We start from the raw sequence: 20,921 nt of genomic DNA on the forward strand, positions 1-20,921 counted from the left end.
TGTGTTTGAATTAAGAGGTAGCAAGCTGTCTTCATTGCGAATGGCTCTTGGGTTCTTCCTTCATCTCCACCTTGAACTGAATGAGACCATTAGGCACTCGTCGGCTGCTGCTGTAACCGAACTAGCAAAGTTTTGGCGGAAAGCTCGAATTCCAATGAGAGATCATCAAAACTGTCAAACCAAGCTTGAGCAGGCATTTGAAGAATGGCGTCTTCTCAAGAAGAACAAAGCACGAAAGTCATCAACTCAACAGGCGAGAGAGGCGGCCTTCGTATCTAGGCTCGAGGATCTTTTTGACATCGCTCACGCCGATGCCCTGAACACGATGTCAATACAAGAAGACAAAGATTTCTTGTTAGCCCAGCGAGAAAAAGGGAGACGGGGGTCAATGGTTGGCGTAGATGAAACACCAGCTTGCAAGGAGAAAAGGGTGTCTGAGAGAGAGCAGCAAACACTTAAAAGACGACAGCAAACAGAGAACATACAACAGATAGAGGCTTCCACAGCCGAACTTACCACATCTGGTTCAGAGATCAGCGCAGCAGAAGACGTTGACAGTGAGGGGGCTGTTGGAGGAAGCAGAACTCAAAAAAGAAAGAGAGGCCGAAAAGCTGTAGTTACACCTGAACTAGCAGCAGCTCTTGATCGTACTAAAGTATCAGACCGCAAGGCTGTTTTTGTCATAGCAGAAACTGCCAATAGCTTAGGAATGACTATTGACCAACTAGCTCTAAATAGAGATTCAGTTCGCCGACTCAGAGCAAAACATCGAATTCACAGTTCTGCAAGCATCAGAGCCAAGTTTCAGAGTGATGTTCCCCTCGTTGTCCACTGGGACGGCAAACTGATCCCCGACCTCATTGGAAAAGAGAAGGTTGATCGTCTGCCTGTTTTGGTTTCCGGAAAAGAAGTTTTACAGCTACTCACAGTAGCCAAGCTTCCATCCGGAACAGGCGAGGCTCAGGCTTCTGCTGTCTTCGGAGCTATTGAAGACTGGGGCATACCCGGCAACATCCGAGCCATGTGTTTCGATACTACAAGCTCAAACATTGGCAGGATGTCTGGTGATTGTGTTCTGTTGGAGCAGAAGCTAGGTAAGGAACTCTTGTGTCTGGGTTGTAGACATCATATTATGGAGCTCGTCATTGCTGCTGCGTTTCGAGTGTGCATGGGATCGACATCTTCTCCTGAGGTTCCACTCTTCAAACGCTTCCAGGACTATTGGAGATTCATAGATACAGATAAATATGAAACAGGAATTGCAGCTGATGATGTGGCGCGTCTAGTGGATGACATCAAACAAAGTACCATCGATTTTGCTAACAAGCACCTTGAACAGAGCCAGCCGAGGGATGATTACAAGGAATTCCTGGAACTTGTGCTCATCTTTCTTGGTGCTACTCCTGCGAGAGGAGTACGATTCATGTCACCCGGAGCGATGCACCATGCCAGATGGATGAGCAAAGTGATATACAGTTTAAAGATCTGGATGTTCAAGGCTCAGTTTAGACTGACTCTCACAGAAGAAAGAGGTTTGCATGACGTGTGTGTGTTTGCAGTACGTGTGTACCTGAAAGCCTGGATCTCTGCACCTTTAGCCTCAGGTGCTCCGTACAGTGACCTACTACTGCTGAAGTCGCTGCTCGAGTACTCGTCCATCCATTTGGCAATCTCAAAGGCCACATCAAACAAGTTTTCCGGTAACTTGTGGTATTTGTCACCCGAACTCGTTGGCTTGGCTTTCTTCGACAGTCGCGTCAGTTCGTCGACGAAGAGACTGATGGTGAGTGCCATGCAGAGTGAAGACGACCAGGAACAGGAACATACCAAGCGTATCACCATTGATCTTGATTCAGCCAAGAATAAAAACCTGGAACATTTTGTTACAGCAAAGTCAGCAAAACTTTTTCAAATGATGGATCTTCCGGATGGATTTCTCACAGTTGATCCAGACTTGTGGGAAGATAGACACGACTACAAGCTAGCGTCAGAAACTGTGAGGTCACTCAAAGTCGTCAATGACCACGCTGAGCGAGGAGTGGCACTCATTCAAGAGTACAGCGGTTTTATAACCCAAGATGAGTCGCAGCTGCAATTTCTGCTGCAAGTTGTCAATGAACACCGCAGAGTTTATCCCGACAGCAGGAAGCAGACTCTGTCAGGTCAACCATAAATAGGAACTAAACAATTTTGTTTATATTTTTTTAAAGCAAAATACAAGTTGATCGAAATCCTTCTTTTTTTTCTTTTTTCTTAATCTTTGAGGTACTTGAGCTACCCCTAAACATTAATATAAATGGCTCAAACTTTTTCTACAATGTTTTCATGTGATATGGAACAACTTAGGGGGGTAGAAATAATATTTCCAAAATTTTTAATTTTTAAAATTTTAAATCGAAATCCTTCTTTTTTTTTCTTTTTTCTTAATCTTTGAGGTACTTGAGCTACCCCTAAACATTATTATCAATGGCTCAAACTTTTTCTACAATGTTTTAATGTGATATGGAACAACTTAGGGGGTAAGAAAATAATATTTCCAAAATTTTTAAAATAAGCTCCACCCTAATATATATATATATATATATATATATATATATATATATATATATATATATATATATATATATATGTGTGTGTGTGTGTGTGTGTGTGTGTGTGTGTGTGTCAAAAGAGACAGCTTATTATGCCGATTCCAAAAATATATTCACTAAGTTCAGTGTTACCCATCCCAGAGTACGAGCCTGATAATATTTGAGAAGATTAAACACCCTTTAAAAGTGAAAGAATCTTAATGAAGATCACACCTTCATGACTTCCCACCGAAGAAAGTCTCCATGGGACAATTGACCAGGAGAAATTCTCCATAGGCAAATTTTCTACGGATAAAACTTCCCATTGGGGGATAGGGGGAGTTCCGGAAAATATTTTCCACACAGGAGGGACGCCCATGACCTTAAAGGAGGATCAGAAATTAAATAAAAACATGTCTTTCTTCAAATGAAAGCATACTAAGGAGTATCTTTAAGGCGGAACCGTAAGCAAGAAATTTTCTGGGAAGAATTCGCAGCGAGGATGGAATTTTCCGGGGGTAATTTCCAGGCGGAAGAATTTTACGTGGAAGGAACTTGCTATGGAGGAACTTTTTGTGGAGGGATTTTCCACAGAGGGAAAAACCTCTCTTTTTATATTAATAAGAAAAACTAGTTATTTCTACTGAAAGTAAGGAGAAATACTAAAACTGAAGACAAACAGAAACTAGTCCGCATATGACGGGGACGGGCTGTCCTCTCATGTCCTCTCTTTAGAATCAGAACCTTTTTCAAAATTTCTTTAAAATATTTAACATGACGAGAGAGAGGTATTGAGGAGGTGGCAGTTCCCCTCATATACGGACTGATTTCTGTTCGTTTTAAGTTTTAATGTTGCTCCTTACTTTTAGTAGTCTTTTAATTTTTTATTTAGTATCTAAAAGATTCACAAATTCAGGGTAAAGTAGATAGAATAAAACATGAAAGGACAAAAGAGTTAACCTCCTGGCACATAGTTCTCTAAATTATGAATATTCCGTAAGTACTCTGACGAAAAACCATCTCTATTTAACAGTATTTAACGGTGTATTTAACAGTATTAACCGAATAAAATACAATAGTGAATCCATTACAGAACAAGAGCTAAGAGCTCATATGGCACTTGTGACGAGGTCGGAAGAGCCAAGAGCCAAGAGCTCATATGGTATGAGCTGTAGCAAAATTCTAAGAATAAATAAATTGCTTTAAAAGGAAAATCAGAGGCTTAATGCCGGTCGGGATTTAAAATAAGAGCTCTGAGTCACGAGGTCCTTCTAAATATCAAAATCCATTAAGATCCGATCACCCACTCGCAAGTTAAAAATACCTCATTTCTTCTAATTTTTCCTCTCCCTTCAGACCCCCCCCCCGATGTTCGAATTGGGGAAAACGACTTTATTAAGTCAATTTGTACAGGTCCCTGACACGCCTACCAATTTTCATCGTTCTAGCACGTCCAGTAGCACCAAACTCGCCAAAGCACTGAACCCCAACATCTAACTCCCCCAAAGAGAGCGGATCCAGTCCGGTTACGTCAGTCACGTATCTACAGCATTTATGAGCATTTTCCAAGATTCTCGGTTTCCCCATCCAGCTCCCCCCAATGTCAACAGATCTGGTCGGGATTTGAAACAAGAGCTCTGAGACATGAGTTCCTTCTAAATATCAAATTTCATTAAGATCAGGTCACCCGTTCTTAAGTTAAAAATACCTCAATTTTTCTAACTTTTCCAAAGTAATAACCCCCAGCTCCCCCAAAGAGAACGGATCCGTACCGATTATGTCGATCTCGTATCTATAACTTGTGCTTATTCTTCCCGTCAAGTTTCATCCCGACACCTCCACTCTAAGCGTTTTCCAAGATTTCGGTTTTCAAGATTTCTGTTTCCCCCCTCCAACCATCTATGTCCCCGGATCCAATTCCAATTGAAAATGGAGCATCTGAGACACAAGATTTTTCTATATATCAAGTTTCATTGAGATCCGATTACCCATTCGTAAGATACCACGATTTCACGTTTTCCGAGAGTTCCGGCTTCCCCCTCCAACTCCCTTCAATGTCACCGGATCTGGTCGGGATTTAAATGAGAGTTTCAAAGCAAAAGATCCTTCTAGATATCAAATTTCAGTAAGATTTGATTACCCGTTCGTAAGTTACAAATACCTCATTTTGTCTAATTTTTCCGAATTACTCCCCCCCCCCCCCAACTCGACCAAAGAGAGCAGATCTGGTCCGGTTATGTCAGTCACCTATCTTGGACTTGTGCTTATTCTTTCCACAAAGTTTCATCCTGATCTCTCCGCTTTAAGCGTTTTCCAAGATTTTCAGTCCCCCCCCCTAATGATACTGGACCCGGTTGGGATAAAAAATAAGCGATCTGAGTTCCGAGGTCCTTCTAAATATGAAATTTCTTTAAGATAAGACAAGTCTTTCGCAAGTTAAAAATATCTCATTTTTTCTATTTGTTTTAATTAACCCCCCCCCCCCAACTCCCCAAAAGAGAGCAGATCCATTCCGATTATGTCAATCCCGTATCTGGGACTTGTGCTTATTTTTCCCACCAAGTTTCATCCCAATCTCTCCACTCTAAGAATTTTCCAAGAGTTTAGGTTCCGCCCCCCCCCCCAAACATCCCCTTCAACGGTTAAGGTTGAAATTTAATATAAGAGCTCTGAGACATGATATCCTTCCAAACATCAAATTTTATTAAAATCCGATAAGAATTAAAGCGGATCCGCCCCGGTTATGTCAATCACGTATCTAGGACTTTTGCTTATTTTCCCCACCAAGTTTCATCCGAAACCTCCACTCTAAGCGTTTTCCAAGATTTTAGGTTCCCCCCCCCCCCCCCTGAAGTCCCCCAATGTCACTGGATCCAAGCGGAATTTAAAATAAGAGTTCTGAGACACGGTATCATTCCAAACTTCAGATGTCATCAAGATCCGATCACTCCTTCCCAAGTTAAAAATTTCTCATTTTTCTACTTTGTTCAGAATTACCCCCCCCCCCCCTCACAAATCCTCCAAACAGAGAAGATCCGTTCCGGTTATGTCAATAACGTATCTAGGACTTCTGCTTATTTTTCCCACCAAGTTTCATCCCGATCCTCCACTCTAAGCGTTTTCCAAGATTTTAGGTCTCTCCTCCAACTCCCCCCAATGTCGTCGGATCTGGTCGGGATTTAAAATAAGAGCTCTAAGATACGAATCCTTCCAAACATCAAATTTCATTAAGATCCCATCACCCGTTCGTACGTTAAAAATACTTCATTTTTTCTATTTTTTCCAAATTAACCGGCCCCTCACTCCCCCCAGATGGTCAAATCGGTAAAATGACTATTTTTAATTTAATCTGGTCCGGTCCCTGATACACATGCCAAGTTTCATCGTCCTAGCTTGCCTGAAAATGCCTGAAGTAGCAAAACCGGGACAGACAGACAGACAGACCGAGAGACCGACAGAATTTGCGATCGCTATGTCACTTGGTTAACACCAAGTGCCATAAAAAATGCTTGAAAAAGGTAGAAAACGAAGGATCAACTCCGCAAACCCCCAAGACATAGGAAGCCTTTGGTGGACGGTAAGAAAATGTCCACTGTTCAACATGTATTCCTCAATTGAGTGACCAAACGGGAAGAATCAGAGGCAACGCTATAGCGTTGCCTACAGAAAAGACTCTAATTGCATTGCTCTAGCCCCTCCCTTCCCCCACAAATAGTCCCTACCCCACAACTTCTTTCCTAAATACATCTGGCATAAATTTTTAGATAGCAGTTTTGTTTAAAATAACTCAAAGATCAGGTAACAAAAATCTAGGGTCAACACAACCCCTCAGATCCCGGGGGCAGGTGTTGTAATTTATGCCCCCACGGCATATAAATTTTTGTGGAAAGGGTAGCAGTATAAACTTCAGAGGGGGATCATTCGATGGGAAATCAAGAGTTCTATTTCCCTTTTTAGGATGGGAAAGTTATCAAAGGGCAACTAGTCCCCCTTTGCCCACTCTTACCCAAATACATCTGATCAAAATTTTGAGATAGCCATTTTGCTCATCATAGTTCTAAGATCAGATTATAAAAACTCAGGGGTCAACCCAACTCCCTAGATCCCGGGGGCACGTGTTAAGTGTTAGGGTCCTGGGGAATATAAGGGTTTTGCGGAATGAGTGGTCGTATATACTTTACAGGGGGCTCATTTGATTGAAAATTGAAAGTTCTAGTTACCCTTTTCAAGAATCAATAGTGATAAGTTGGAAACTAGACCCCCCCACGCCCTCTCTTCCCCAATTGCATCCGATTCAAATTTTGAGATAGCCATTTTGTCCGAAACAGTTCAGAAGTCCGATAACAAAAACTCCGGGGTCGACTTAACCCCCCAGAAACCGGGGTCAGGCGTTGAAAGTTACTCCCCGGGAGCATATAAGGTTTTTTATGAAAGGAGTGGTCGTATATACTTCAGAAGGGGCTAATCTGATAGAAAACTATAACTTCTAGTGCCTTTTTAAGAGTAAAAAGTGACCAGATTGAAACCAGCTCCTCCCCTCGCTTTTTCACCAAATCCATCTAATCGAATTAAAAAAAAAACATTTAGTTCAAAATAATTCCGTGATCAGATAGCGAAAATTCTAGGGTCGAAAGTTAAGCCCGGGGGCATACCATGTTTTTATGGAAAGAGTGGTCGGATAAAAGAATAAAAAAAAAGAAAAAAAAAAGATAAAAGAAAGAAAAAAAAAGAACTGTTTAAAAAAGAACGCTTACTTTCTTTTTGTGGAAAGTAAACCCCAAACCCTCCCCACGCTTTTCACCAAATCAATCTAATCGAATTAAAAAAAAACGTTTAGTTCAAAATAATTCCGTGATCAGATAGCGAAAATTCCAAGGTCGAAAGTTAAGCCCCGGGGGCATACCAGGTTTTTATGGAAAGAGTGGTCGGATAACTTCGGAGGGGGTTCATTTGATTACATATTTCCTGCCGTCTTTCCGCAAATGCATCCGATCAAAATTTTTAGATAGCTATTTTATTCAAAATAGTCCAATGATAAGATAACAAAAACTAAGGGGTTGATACAACCCCCTTAAAGCCCAGAAATAAGTATTTTTAAGTTATGCCCCGGGGTAAATAAGGCTTTTATGGAAGAGGTGGTTGCATAGGCTTCGGAAGGAGCTGATCTGATTGGAAATTGAAAGTTCTAGTTCTATCTTAGGAGTCAACAGCGAGAGGAGGGGAACTTTCCCCTCCGTCAAAGGCTCATAAAGATAGAGTTCTGTAAGAAGAACACCCATCCTGTCCAAGAACGAACGCTTACTTTCCTTTTGTGGCAATTTTTATTTAAATTTCCCTCCACAAACTTTTAATTTTTTTTAACTTTATTGTATGTTTAGCCCCAAGCTCGGGACAAAACGTTAGAAATTCGATTTTTTAGTCAAAAAATTCTTATTTCCCTATTTCACACCGAAAAAAGAGTCTCTCTTGTGAAATCCCCTCAAACCTTGATTTTTCAACGTAATTGGACTAATATTTGGACTATTTATGAACTAATGAAATTACGCATGGTAGAAAATAACTTATACCTGGAAAAGTTTGCCGAGCCTAACTGCTAACTTCCAAATAACTTAATTTTGACTACTTAATTTTTTTTTGCCCCCCCCCCCCTCGAAAACCTTTTTATTTTCCATCAAATTAGCAATACCTTACTTTTTCACCATGAATATGTTAAAAATTTCCTTTTGGTGATTTTGTATATGGTCATTTCAACTTTTTTCAATTTCACTGCTGACTTTGAATTATTTCATTTTTATTTTATTTCGGAAATTTTTAATACATTCCCTTGCCCGAAAGCCCCTTGGTCCCATTTTTAATCCAGTGTGACACTCGAGCTATGCCTATTTTCTTTGCGGGTGATTTTTATTAAAATTCCCTCCAAAAACATCTAGTTCTTGTTTTACACGCGACAAAAGCTTAGAAATTCCAGTTTTCTCTAGCCAAGACCACCCTCTCCCAACCAAATGAAGGATCCTATGCGTGTGACGTCAGAGCATATTTCCCGATCTTGAATGCTCAAGACGCCTGCGTAAACCGTATAAATTCCATTTTTTAGCCAAAATTACTCATTTATTAACCTTTTAGGAAATACATTCTCTGGAGTGAAATCCCCCACAAACCAGATCTTTCTTGTTTTGCCTCTGTAATATTCGACTCCACTCCTTTTTGCAGGTAAATTAAGATAGTTTTTCCTATATAATTTTACAAGCATTTACAAGGTCAATTTAATTAAGTATTTGGGTGGTTTAAAGAAACGTAAAAAGGTCGAGTAAACGGGTCAAATGTGGCATAAATACAGGGAAGGACTTGAATAATTCAATTTCACGATCGGAATTCATAAAAAATCAGATCACTAATTTTATTTCATTTTCTCCAGGATTAGCTTAATTTTTGCTCGATTACCAAAAAAATAACTATATTACGAGAATAACACATTTGAAACGTTAATTTATATCCATGATGAGCGAACTGAACTCAAAGAAATGAATACCAAGGAAAAACTAACAAACATGGGACAAAAGAATAAAAAAATAGGATAACCAAAAACTGACTTGACGTTACTCAAAAATGGAACAAAAATTAGTTAAAAAGATAACAATGTATATCCACTCACTTGAACTCTCATGACAAATTCTTCCATGCGAACTTTAATGTCAGACTGATTTTTTCTTCTTGTTCCATCATCAGTTATCGGTTCACTCATAAACGATGTAGCTGGAGTTCGAGCGTAAACAACAGAACCAGAGGCTAAGAGAAATACCGTGCCACCAGCAACAAAAGAAATGCCTCCAACACTACAAGAAACAAAACAAAAGGAATAACTATTCAAGAGGATTCTGGATCGAGGACCTCGGATATACGATTTGAGACTAGAATATTCAAATGTGTCACATTTTTTCTTCTTTCTACATTTTTTCTCCTTTTTTCAGCTCGTGAAGATTGAAAGTTCTTATTTCTCATAAAAAAACAAAAAAAAAAACAAAAAACAATCGTGCTTCAAAATTACCTGGAACTGATCAGAAAACAAAATCCATCAGCTATTTAAGTCTATACTGTAGATGGTTACTAAAAAGCCTTTCACTAACAGAAAATAAAGTGCCCTAGGATACACTTTTTGGGAGGTTAGTATAAAAGCAGTTTGTCCGTTTAAAAGTCCAATAATTATGCCTCTGGGGATGAAATGACCTCCTCCCCCCCAAAGCCAGTGGGGAAATTACTGCAGGTTATGAAAATGGTAAATTGATTACGTAAAACATTTTCTATTGGAAAGTATACAGACCCTTTTTGAGGGAGCGGGGGTCTGCAGGGGGTACATCCTGGGGGTAAAATCTTCTGTGGGGAGTGAAGTATCGGAGGGGGACTTTCCAGAGGGAATTTTACATGGAGGGAATTTGCCAGTAGTTCTACACGTAATTCTTTTTATTTGTCTTACTTTCTCCACGGCGACTCAATTTCACACGTGGTGAACATCCGGGGGAATTCTAGAAGTGCTACTACTAGTGCTACTGCTACACTAGTCTAGAGCAGTATTGCTACAGTCTTGAAGTAATTCTACTAAAGTAGAACTACTTCTAAAATAATAACTACTGTCACTACTTCTACTACAACTACTGTTACTTCTGTGGGTATTAAGGTGGAAACTCCATGTAGTTTTGAGGCGACGTTGAACTAAATCAAAACACAGTATGTGTATGCAGGTTGTCAAAAGGGTTTATCAGCAATATTTCAAAAATGTCTTTGAGTATTAAGTTAGAGCTGGAAGTAATACTGAGGGGGGGGGGTGAACTATCTCGAAGGCACAGTGCATATTACTACCACTACTACTACCAATACTAGGGCTAGGGGTATTAAGTGTGAAAAATTCGCGAAATTTTTTGCTTTAAGTTGTCTTTTTATCCTTATAGAGAATCATGTCCATCATTTTAAAGAAGTACACAAAATCATTACAAGAAAATGGGTGTAGTGTCCCTATCCCGAGAAGCATCCAAATACCTAACTCAAGAACATTTTTGGAAACATCAGAAGAAGTGTAAGCTTGCTTGAATATTCAGATCTAAAGGCACATTTACGTTTTCAGCATTGGAAATTGTCCGCTTAAAAACTCCTTGAAGCCCCCATGTTGTTCTGATTCTTTCAATTGGTCTACCAAAGCTTAATTCCGATTGATATTTCAATCGGAATATCGAATCGATATTTCGGCAACTATCGTTCACAAACGAATTTGGTGCTTGGCTAAACAAGTTACAGCCAAGCATCCTGTTCCAGACTATAGAACTCATACGCCAGGTAAGATTTACGACTACAGCCATTCTGAATGTATCAAGTTCCAATTTTCATCATGCATGTTTCCATTTTTGAACTGAAATTTAATTTTTGTTTCTTCATTAATGTTTATTTTTCATTTTCAGCAAATAAGCAACATCAGACATAATAGTGAAGCACGCTAAATCAATTGCTTGGCTGGTGTCATCCATTATCTTAGTGACAATAAAAACAGGAACTACAGTTTTGACAGTAAGCTCTCTTGATTGATAAGAAATGATGACTGTAATCCATTTGAAACTGAATTTCTAGTTTTAGCTAAGCACTGAGTTTTACTTGGGATTCCAGCTAGACATGTCTGTGAACACCACTATACGCAACTCAGCTATCAGAAGCACTAAAAACAGAGTTGACGTGGTCAGGGTCGTTACTAGCCAAAATGTTTGGTGGGGGGAGGGGAGCGAGAAAATTTACCGACTAGTTCGTCATTTTTACCGACTGTTTTTGTCAATAATTAGCATTATGTCCGTTTCGAATACAATACGTAAAACCACTGAACGATTCGGTAAAACTGCTGCATTTACCGACCGAGATTCAGACTTCTGTACATATCACGTCACTATCTTAATGCTCTTTATTTAATCAATGGGAAAATTGTGGCACCATCTCCAAACTCACGGCAGGATTCGGTAAAACTGCTGCGTTTACCGACCAAGTTCGAACTCTCTGTGGATGCCATGCCAGTATTTTCGTGGTCTTAATTTAACCGAACAAAGAATTTTAGTGGTGTCAGAAAAATCATAGCGCTTTGCTTCATGATTACAAAGTTATTTTTTTTTACCGAGTGACCAAAATATCGGGGAAGAGCGTCTCCCTCCCCCCCCCCCCATACGTGACAGCTCTGCATGTGGTTAAACTAGACGGATGGTAAAATACCTTTTAAAGGAAATATTCCTTTTATGGCAAGCATTTTTCACTGAATGTCCTATTTTCGACACCACTTCCAAAAGGCGAACCAATCTTGAAGTTGACTGCATCACTGGAATAAAGATGAAATAGAAACAAAACATTGTAACTTAAATAAGAAACATGTTCCTTCATGCATTCTAGTTACATCAACAACTTTTTTTGTCATTCAACAAAAGGAAAATTACATTGGTTCCCAAAATGACTCCAAATGTTGATATTAATTATCAATTAATTAAAAAAAACCTTTTACGAAAAAGAAGTTTTTCAAAGGAAAGTAAAGAGCCACATTAAGCTTAAAATTGGTAGAAGTAAGTTTCTATAATAATTAAAACTCAAAATGACCAGAAATTACTTTTAAAGAATAAATGAACCCCAAAACTAACAGAAATTAAACAAACAATCATAGTAAACATCAAGATAACCATTAGTAAAATAAATGAATATATAAATCATAAAACGAGCAAAAACGAAATTGACGATTCCTGTCAAACTTAAGACGAACAAAAATCACACCAAACAGGAGCATAGCTACTGCCTTCATCCTCCTCCCCTAACTGTAAAAGTCTAAAGCCTATTGCGTCATTTTCCTTTAATTCAAACTATATATGCCTTGAATAGTCATTGGAAAGACCCAATAAAAATAAACTGAATATTTGATACTAGCTGTTGGGATGGCGCTTCGCGCCACCCCAACACCTAGTTGGTGGGGCGCTTCGCGCCTCCCCAAGCCCCCCCGCGCGCGTAAGTAGGTACGCGCCATATTAGTTACGCGCCATTGTAGCTGTGTCCCTGTGTCCCACCTGTGAATAGAGATAGATATAAATATATATATTTTTAACTACGTACAACATGCGAATATACAACATTCTTCGCTGTCCCATTGTCTTTGCATATAAGTAGCATTTATATTCCCTGTGTCCCGGTCGTCATTTGTGTCCTGGTGTCCCAGTTTGTATTTTCTCTTTGAGTGTCCCGGTCGTCATTTATATTCCCTGTGTCCCAGTGTCCCGGTCGTCATTTTTGTCCCGATCTGTAGTTTCTATTCAAACAATCCCTGTGTCTCAGTCGTCAATTATATATCCAGCCTGTGCCCCCGGCGTCCCCGTTGTAGTTGTGTCCCTGCGTCCCGGTCGTCATTTATATTCCCGGTCGTGATTTTTGTCCGGGTGTCCCAGTCTGTAATTTTTCTTTGAGGTTCCCGGTCGTCATTCATATTCCCTCTGTGTCGGTCGTCATTTGTGTCCCGGTCTGTAATTTATCTTTCAGTGTTTTTTCTTTTTAGTTTTTTTTAGTTTTTTACATTTTTTCAGTTTTTTTTTTCTTTATTTTTCAGCGTCACTATGAAGTACGTATCGCCGAACCTTTGTTTTTTAACTTAAATCTGGTAGGCATTGATGACGTTATCCAAGTCAAAATCCCAAACCCAATCATCATCGCTATCATTTTCAGTTTTGATATGTTTTGACTCTCGCTTTCCAGGTGGATTTTCATCTAACTGCGCGGTTTTGCGTTCTTTAGCCGCAAGCCTGCTTTCTTGCTGTTCTTGTGATTCCTCGGCACGCTTTCTTTTCTTACTTTCTCTATCAGCTGCAAGCCTGTTTTCATGCTGTTCTTGTGATTCCCCGGCACGCTTTCTTTTCTTACTTTCCCTATCAGCAGCAAGTTTTTTGGCATAGACTCTTTGAGCAGCTTCCTCGGCTGTTGCCATTGTAGGTTCTTCAGTCATTTTACAATTAAACATTTTTCCGTGAACGCATGTCTTAAATACCATTAATGACGTCACCGTCATAGCAAAAATGACGACAACTAGCTTCATGACGTCAGTCGACACAGAAACATGACGTCACCTGACAGACAGACACACAGACAGACAACTTATTTTTATATAGATAGATGTAATGATACTAATTGCTAAAAATTTAGAAATTCAAGTTTTTATTTCAAAGCAATTTTAATTTTTTAATGTTTTAATTATAAAAGAAAATATTTGTTGTCTATATCTTAATATTGCCGTGGATGAATCACTCTCATTTAAAGACCCAATTCAGAAAGTTTGAAATATATTAGCTAGAAATGTTGGTATAATTTGAAAACTTAAACAATATTTTTAAAGGAAATAATATGTACACTATATTTTATTTTAATCCACCCCTATAGTTTGTACTGCAGTTATATATTTCTTGATACTTTCTCCTCAGTCCTCTGTCCGGTACGAGTTTTACAAAGATTTTTTATTAGAATACTTGCTAATTTAAGCCCTTCTGAACCGTGTCGGGAGGCTTACATTAGGTTGAGAATACTTCCTGCGACTGCTCTCCACGACTTTTATGCTGATGTTTTCATGTATAACTGCATCAAAGGTAAGTCTGCTTCTTCTCTAGGTGTGTTCAAATATGTTAATGAGGCTCATTCCCATGGCCAAGCCCGAGTTTACCCACAGGCCCATTAGGTCCAGGCCTAGGGGTGCACAATGCCAGGGGGCACAATGAATTATTACTGAGTGACGGGACATCGGGACACAAATGACGACCGGGACACCGGCACATAGGGAATATAAATGACGACCGGGACACTCAAAGAGAAAGCGACCGGGACACAAGGAATGTTCGATTAGCAATCACCATCAACAAAGCACCGGGACACAAATGACGACCGGGACACAGGGAGTATAAATGACGACCAGGACATAAGTAAAAAAAAAACTAAAAAAACTAAAAAAAAGGTAAAAACTACAAAAAAACTAGAAAGAAAGAAAAAACTAAAAACTAATAAAAAAACTAAAAAAGCTAAAAAACTAAAAAAGAAAAAAAAATAAAAAAGGAAAAAAATGAAAAAAAATGGAGAAAAACAAAACTAAAAAAAATAAAAATAAAAAAAAAACTAAAAAGAAAAAAGAAAAAAAACTAAATAAAGTAAAAACCAAAAAAAAAACTAAAAAGAAAAAAAGGGAAAAAATACAAAAATTTATTTCATCATATACCATTTCAAAAACGAATGTATATACAGACCGGGAAACCTGGATACAAATGACGACCGAGACACAGGGACACAACTACAAAGGGGACGCCGGGGGGCACAGGGGGATATATATATAAATGACGACGGGGACTCAGGGAATGTTCGATTAGCAATCTCCATCAACAAAGCTCAAGGGCAATCATTAGCATCATGAGTTATAACTAAAAAACTAAAAAAAAGGTAAAAAACTAAAACCTAAAAAAAAGACCAATTCAAAAACGAATGTATATACAGACCGGGACACCGGGACACAAATGACGACCCGGACACCGGGACACAAGGAATATAAATGACGCCCGGGACCCTCAAAGAGAAATCACAGACTGTGACATCGGGACACAAATGACGACCGGGACACATGGAATATAAACGACGACCGGGACACAGGGACACAACTACAACGGGGACGCCGGGGGGCACAGGGGGATATATAAATGTCGACGGCGAAACCGGGAATCGTCGATTAGCAATCACCATCAACAAAGCTCAAGGGCAATCATTAGAATCATGAGGTATAGATCTGAATACGGATTGTTTTCCCATGGACCATTATATGTTGCATGTTCAAGAGTCGGTAAACCTGACAATCTATTTATATGCACAGACAATGGGACAGCAAAGAATGTTGTATACTCGCAAATTTTACGTAGTTAAAAACATATATATATATATATATATATATATATATATATATACATATATATATATATATATCTATATTCACAGGTGGGACATAGGGACACAACTACAATGGCGCGTAACTAATATGGCGCGTAACGACTTACGCGCGCGGGGGGGGCTTGGGGGGCGCGAAGCGCCCCCACCAACTAGGTGTTGGGGTGGCGCTTCGCGCCACCCCAAAAGCTAGTTTCTTAATAAAAACTGGATTGATGGCATTTATCGTCAAAGGGCCAATTTTACTCTGCCGCAGTGCTGCCTATTCACAGAAAAGTGATTCTAAAACAACATAGGAATTCCGTGACCACTTCTAAACTACCAGATATCTCCCAAGAATGGCAGTTGAGAGCTTGGTATCTCTTTCATTACTGTTGGCTCACCAGTTGTGTTCAGCGCTTCCACTATTCTACAATTTTTACTTAGGTCTAGAAAAATCAAAGCTTTAAATCCAGCCCTACCCATGGCACAAGATCAATAAACGAAATTTATGTTAATAGCTTGGTTACGTCTAGGTTGAGATTTTCTCTTGTTTTTAGAGAGGCTAAGTTATGGAATCCGTTAAATGAGGATATTTTAAGTATTGATTTGAGTGAATATAAAAGGCTGTTGAAGAATGAATTGTTTTCTAAATACTATTTTAATGATTGTCTTAATAGGATAAAAAATTTATAGAATAAAATGATATTAAATCATTAAAATTAGTATTTATTTTGATTGATATGTGTTAAGACAATAGTTGAGTGTTGACTGTTAAGTTAATGGTAGCAGGAGGCACAATATTTGAGGTACGTTTTGTCTTGTTTCTTAATTCCTTCTGAGGTTAATGTTAATTAATATTATTTTTGTGGATTTTTTTATTATCCCTCCTCTAAATCATCATGTGGCATTTGGATGGGAAATGTTAATGTAAATGTTTTTAGTGAAGAATTGATATTCGGTAAATGAATAAATTAAATAAATAAAATTCCCTAAAAATTTTGACCTGGGTCATTATCAATTCTTGGGATATTGTACATACAACCAAGATGAACATAATGTCTTTTGATTGAGCTCAAAATCCATCCTCATTTTCCTGAAGTTTTACCTTAATATCCTTAGCCTTTTCTGACACACTGAGGATAAAACATTCTCCCCCTTTCCCGATAAAAAAAAAAAAACAAGTTTTTCAACTGCAAAAAGGATCGACATTAAAACTTAAAAAGAACAGAAATTATTCCGTATATGAAAGGGGTTGTCCCCTCCTCAATACCTCGCTCTTTACACTAAAGTTTGACTCTTTCTCACAACTCTACTTTTTAAAACAATAAAACAGTGCTTTGATTTTGTTCAACATCCCCCTTAACGTTCCCTGAAAGCAGTCACAAGTAGATGTAGTAGCAGCTATCAGCAGCTAGATTTGTAAGTTGTCACAGTCGCAACCAGTCATATTTGCAGCCACATTAGTATTAAAAGTAGAGACCCTGAAAGTTTCAAGTTAATACCTTCACCCTTCGCAAAGATATTGCAGATACAGATTTTTGATAACTTGAATGCACATAATTTCTTTTGATATAACTCAACATATCCCTTAATGTTTCCTGAAATTTCATCTCAATACCCTTAGTCTTTTTGGACGTACCTAAGACCAAACACTCTCTCCCAATGACAAATCCTGCACAGAGGCGGACTGGACTGGAGGGTAATTGCCCTCTGGGCCGGTCAGTTTTGGGCCACTCTTTTATTTATTTTTTCTAAGTACAAAAGTGCACTCGACATTAGGTGCAACAAAATTTCCGCTTGATAATTTTCCAACTGTCTTATTATAGGCCTACGTACAGGTTTAGCGTAGATACCAGCATTCTACCCTAGGAAGAGACAGATGCTACTGTCGAAAAGGTTCGTTCGTGGGCTGAAATCTGATAAATATAACCCAGAGGTTGTCATTTGATTCAGGGGTTTAATTTTTGTACGTCATTGTGTGCCCAATTTCGTTACAAGCTAGAAGGAGGGTCAGGGCATACTGGAGGGCCAAGGTGTTTTGTTAAGAAGTGTTAAATTACACATTTGTCTCGTTTTCCTAAGTAAAAGGGTTTTACTGCTACTACTACTAAATACTAACCGCAGAACCAAGCCGCCTGAGGCCAACACAGCTACACACAATCCTCCTTCATCACAATCTACTCAGAACCTCCCCCTTTACATCCTCCCATGAAGTTCCCATTTCCTTTAAATCTTTCTCCCATCCCAGACGAGGACGACCTGCTTTCCGTTTAGCCCTATACGGTTAGACGAAAAGGACAATCTTCGGCGATCTTTCATCCTTTATCCGCAGAACACGCCCTAACCATCTCAACCTTTCTTTCATTATAGCCCGAGAAAGCGGAATTGAACCACACTTTTCGTACAGCCTAATGTTTGAAATACGATCAGTCAGCCGGGTACCCAGAAGAATCCGTAGGCAATTTCTCTGGAAAACATCTAGTAAATCTGCATCCGCTTTTCGGAGCGCACATGCTTCAAAGCCATATTTGACCACTGTCATCACCATATCTTCCAATATTGTAATCTTGGTTTGCTGACTTATCTTCCATTTTTCCTTTTTTTTTAACTGTGAAAAAACGCCCTGAGCCTTGGCTATTCTACTTTTAACCTCTTCACTGTTCCCACTTTCTTTACTAATAATACTACTAAGGTAAATGAAGCTGCCCACCTGATCAATCTTTTCGTTACCCAACGTCACCTTTTCATCTTCACTTATTCCTAGCTTTAGTGACTTAGTCTTCTTAACATTAATTTTCAAACCTATTCTACCACCCTGAACTCGCAAAACCTCAAAAATTTCATTTATTCTGCTCACACTTTCATCTAGGATGCTTAGATCATAAGTATAATCGAAGTCCAGGAGAGTTTTTCCTGCCTTTCCTGTCCTCCTTAAGACAAAGTCCATTAAAATGATCCATATAAAAGCGGGTAGAACACAACCCTGCTTAACTCCCGATTTAATACAAAACCAGCTTCTAACCTCATTTCCTACCTTAACCGCAGCAGTATTATTTCGTGCATAGCACTAATCACTTTAATTTGTTTGTCTGGTATACCATATAAGGATAACACCTTTGCTAAAGCACTTCTATCAACAGAATTGAACACTTGCTCATAATCTATAAAACGGAGGACCAAAGGTGTTTGACAACTAAGGCACTTCTCAATCATTAACCTAAGAGTAAAAATTTGGTCGACACATCCGCTACCTTTCCTAAAACCGCACTGTTCTTCTCTTAAAACTTTGTCTACAGCATTTCTCAGTCTATTAAGTATCATATTACCAAGTTTTTGCTACCTACAGAGACCAGACTATTGCCTCGATAATTACGACACTCACTCTTATCACCTGTCTTATACAGTGGTTTAATTAAGGTTTTTTTTTAAATCGTTAGGTACTTCCCCTTTTCAAAAATTATATTGATAATCTTCAATAACTCATTTCTAACCTCGGAGCCACCATATTTAAGAAACTCATTTACCACACTATCAGCACCTGGAGCCTTATTATTTTTTAATCATTTTATTACTGTCGGTAATTCTTCCTTCAAAACAAATCTTGCTTCACATCCAAGGTATCACAAACTTTTTCATTTCCCTCTATGTCTTTTCCCTGCAACTGTAACTCCTTTTAGCACATTCTCAGAATGTGCCAACCATCTCTCTTTACTTCTTTCCTTATCACTAATTGTGGCCCCGTTCCTATCTTTAACTGGGATATTTCCGGATTGACTACTCCCTCTCAATTTATTAACATCCCAGTATAATATTTTACTATTATGCTGTCTTGCTGAATCTTCCAGATCCTCTGCAATTTTATCCATGGCCTCCACTTTACACCTCCTTAGTTCATATTTTAATGCTTTCTCCAGTTTCTTTACATTCCTTTTGTTTTCATCTGACCTATCGCTCAGATAATCGTTGTACAAACTTTTTCTTCTCTCTATTAACCATACAAATTTTTCACTAATATTCCTAGCACTGCAGTCTTAACTTTCTTCCATAAGACACCATCAGGAACTTCAGAAATTGTTTTTCTAAAATTATTCCAGCTTTCTTCCATATTGTAAAATCTTAACTCTCGGGTTTAGCATTCAATTGTTCCAGGAAAGTTTCTCCCAAATTCTAATCCTGCAGTCTACCATCATCGTAACTTTCCGAGAGGTAGTTACTCTTCCAAAATTTCAGCTTTAAATTAACCCTAGATACTACTAGACGGTAATCTCTATATTTAACATCAATAACATCACTCTTATATACCCTAGTATCTTGTATTGACCCAGGCAGTCTTCGGTTTACTATAACATAATCTATAAGGTTTGCAGACTTACCATCACTAAAGTACCATGTCAACTCATGGGCCATTTGATGACCAAACACCGCATTGGTTATAACTAGATTGTTATACCTACAGAATTGCGAAAGTCTGTAGCCATTACTGTTTTCTTTTCCTACACCAAATTCACCTAGGCAAGGGTATCATCTATCCCTATTTCTACCTACCTGGGCGTTGAAATCTCCTAGTAAAAACACCATATTTCTACCTAGGACTCTGTCTATTTGCTCCTGTAACTGTAAGTAAAATTCATCTCAGTCACTTGTATCTCCGTAAGTCGGTTCTACAGGGGCACATATTACTATAACTTATATCCGGAACTACTTACGTCATAAAATGGGCAATTAATATTCTATTATTAACACCTTCCCCAGCCTAAACAAAACTTAGTAGCTTCTTTATTCACCATGAGTCCTACTCCCTGTCTATATACCCCATCCTTCCTGCTTGAGTAAACAAATTCTATATCACCTAATTTCATTCTTCCTACCCCTCGGATACGAGTTTCTGAAACTCCTAATAAGTCCAATTCGAATCGTCTGAATTCGTCACTCCAAATGTCAATACGATAGTCATTTTTAACGTCGTAACATTCCAAGTTCCAATTTTCATGTTCTTTAAATCATTGAAATTATTTTGGCCTTAGGAAAAGCAATTATCCCGGATACCAGTGCAGTCCAGGGATCAACATATCCTCTCAAGTTTACGTTTAAGCGCTGAAGCCAGCTTAGGACTGGACAGCAAGAAGTCCCTTGGACCTCTAGTATGAATGGAGGCTTTGTGGAACCCAGGGCCCATCTCGGTCACAATATGGTTTTCAGCTCTTGGCGATGCTCTTTTATCAACAAGAGTCGAAATCCTGCAAAGACAGTTCAAAACCTATTACCTCTGTATCATTATATATTCATGCTTACAAATATTATGCTACCACAGGCAGACAACCCATAGTTGATAAATTAGCTAGGAAGAGATTTTTCAGCCCAGAAACGCCCGCCAAAACAGACCAGGCCCAGAATAATTATCCATCA

The 20,921-nt window shown here is 38.8% G+C and overlaps 1 protein-coding gene across 6 annotated transcripts in view; it reads right to left on the reverse strand.

Moving 5' to 3' along the window:
• Nucleotides 1-20,921, reverse strand: part of LOC136031236 (oxygen-dependent coproporphyrinogen-III oxidase-like) — a 75,720-nt gene that overhangs the window by 42,030 nt on the left and 12,769 nt on the right. For 5 of the 6 annotated variants that reach the window (XM_065710650.1, XM_065710668.1, XM_065710677.1 and 2 more), the window contains exons 2-3: nt 11,808-11,910; nt 9,223-9,403 (exon numbers count right to left, since the gene is read on the reverse strand). In XM_065710650.1, coding sequence (XP_065566722.1) covers nt 9,223-9,403; nt 11,808-11,910 — 284 coding nt within the window. The remainder of the gene's footprint in view (nt 1-9,222; nt 9,404-11,807; nt 11,911-20,921) is intronic. The other variant, XM_065710686.1, reaches the window with a different exon arrangement.

The sequence above is a fragment of the Artemia franciscana genome, chromosome 1, assembly GCF_032884065.1.
Source record: "Artemia franciscana chromosome 1, ASM3288406v1, whole genome shotgun sequence".
In the NCBI taxonomy this organism is placed as follows: domain Eukaryota; kingdom Metazoa; phylum Arthropoda; class Branchiopoda; order Anostraca; family Artemiidae; genus Artemia; species Artemia franciscana.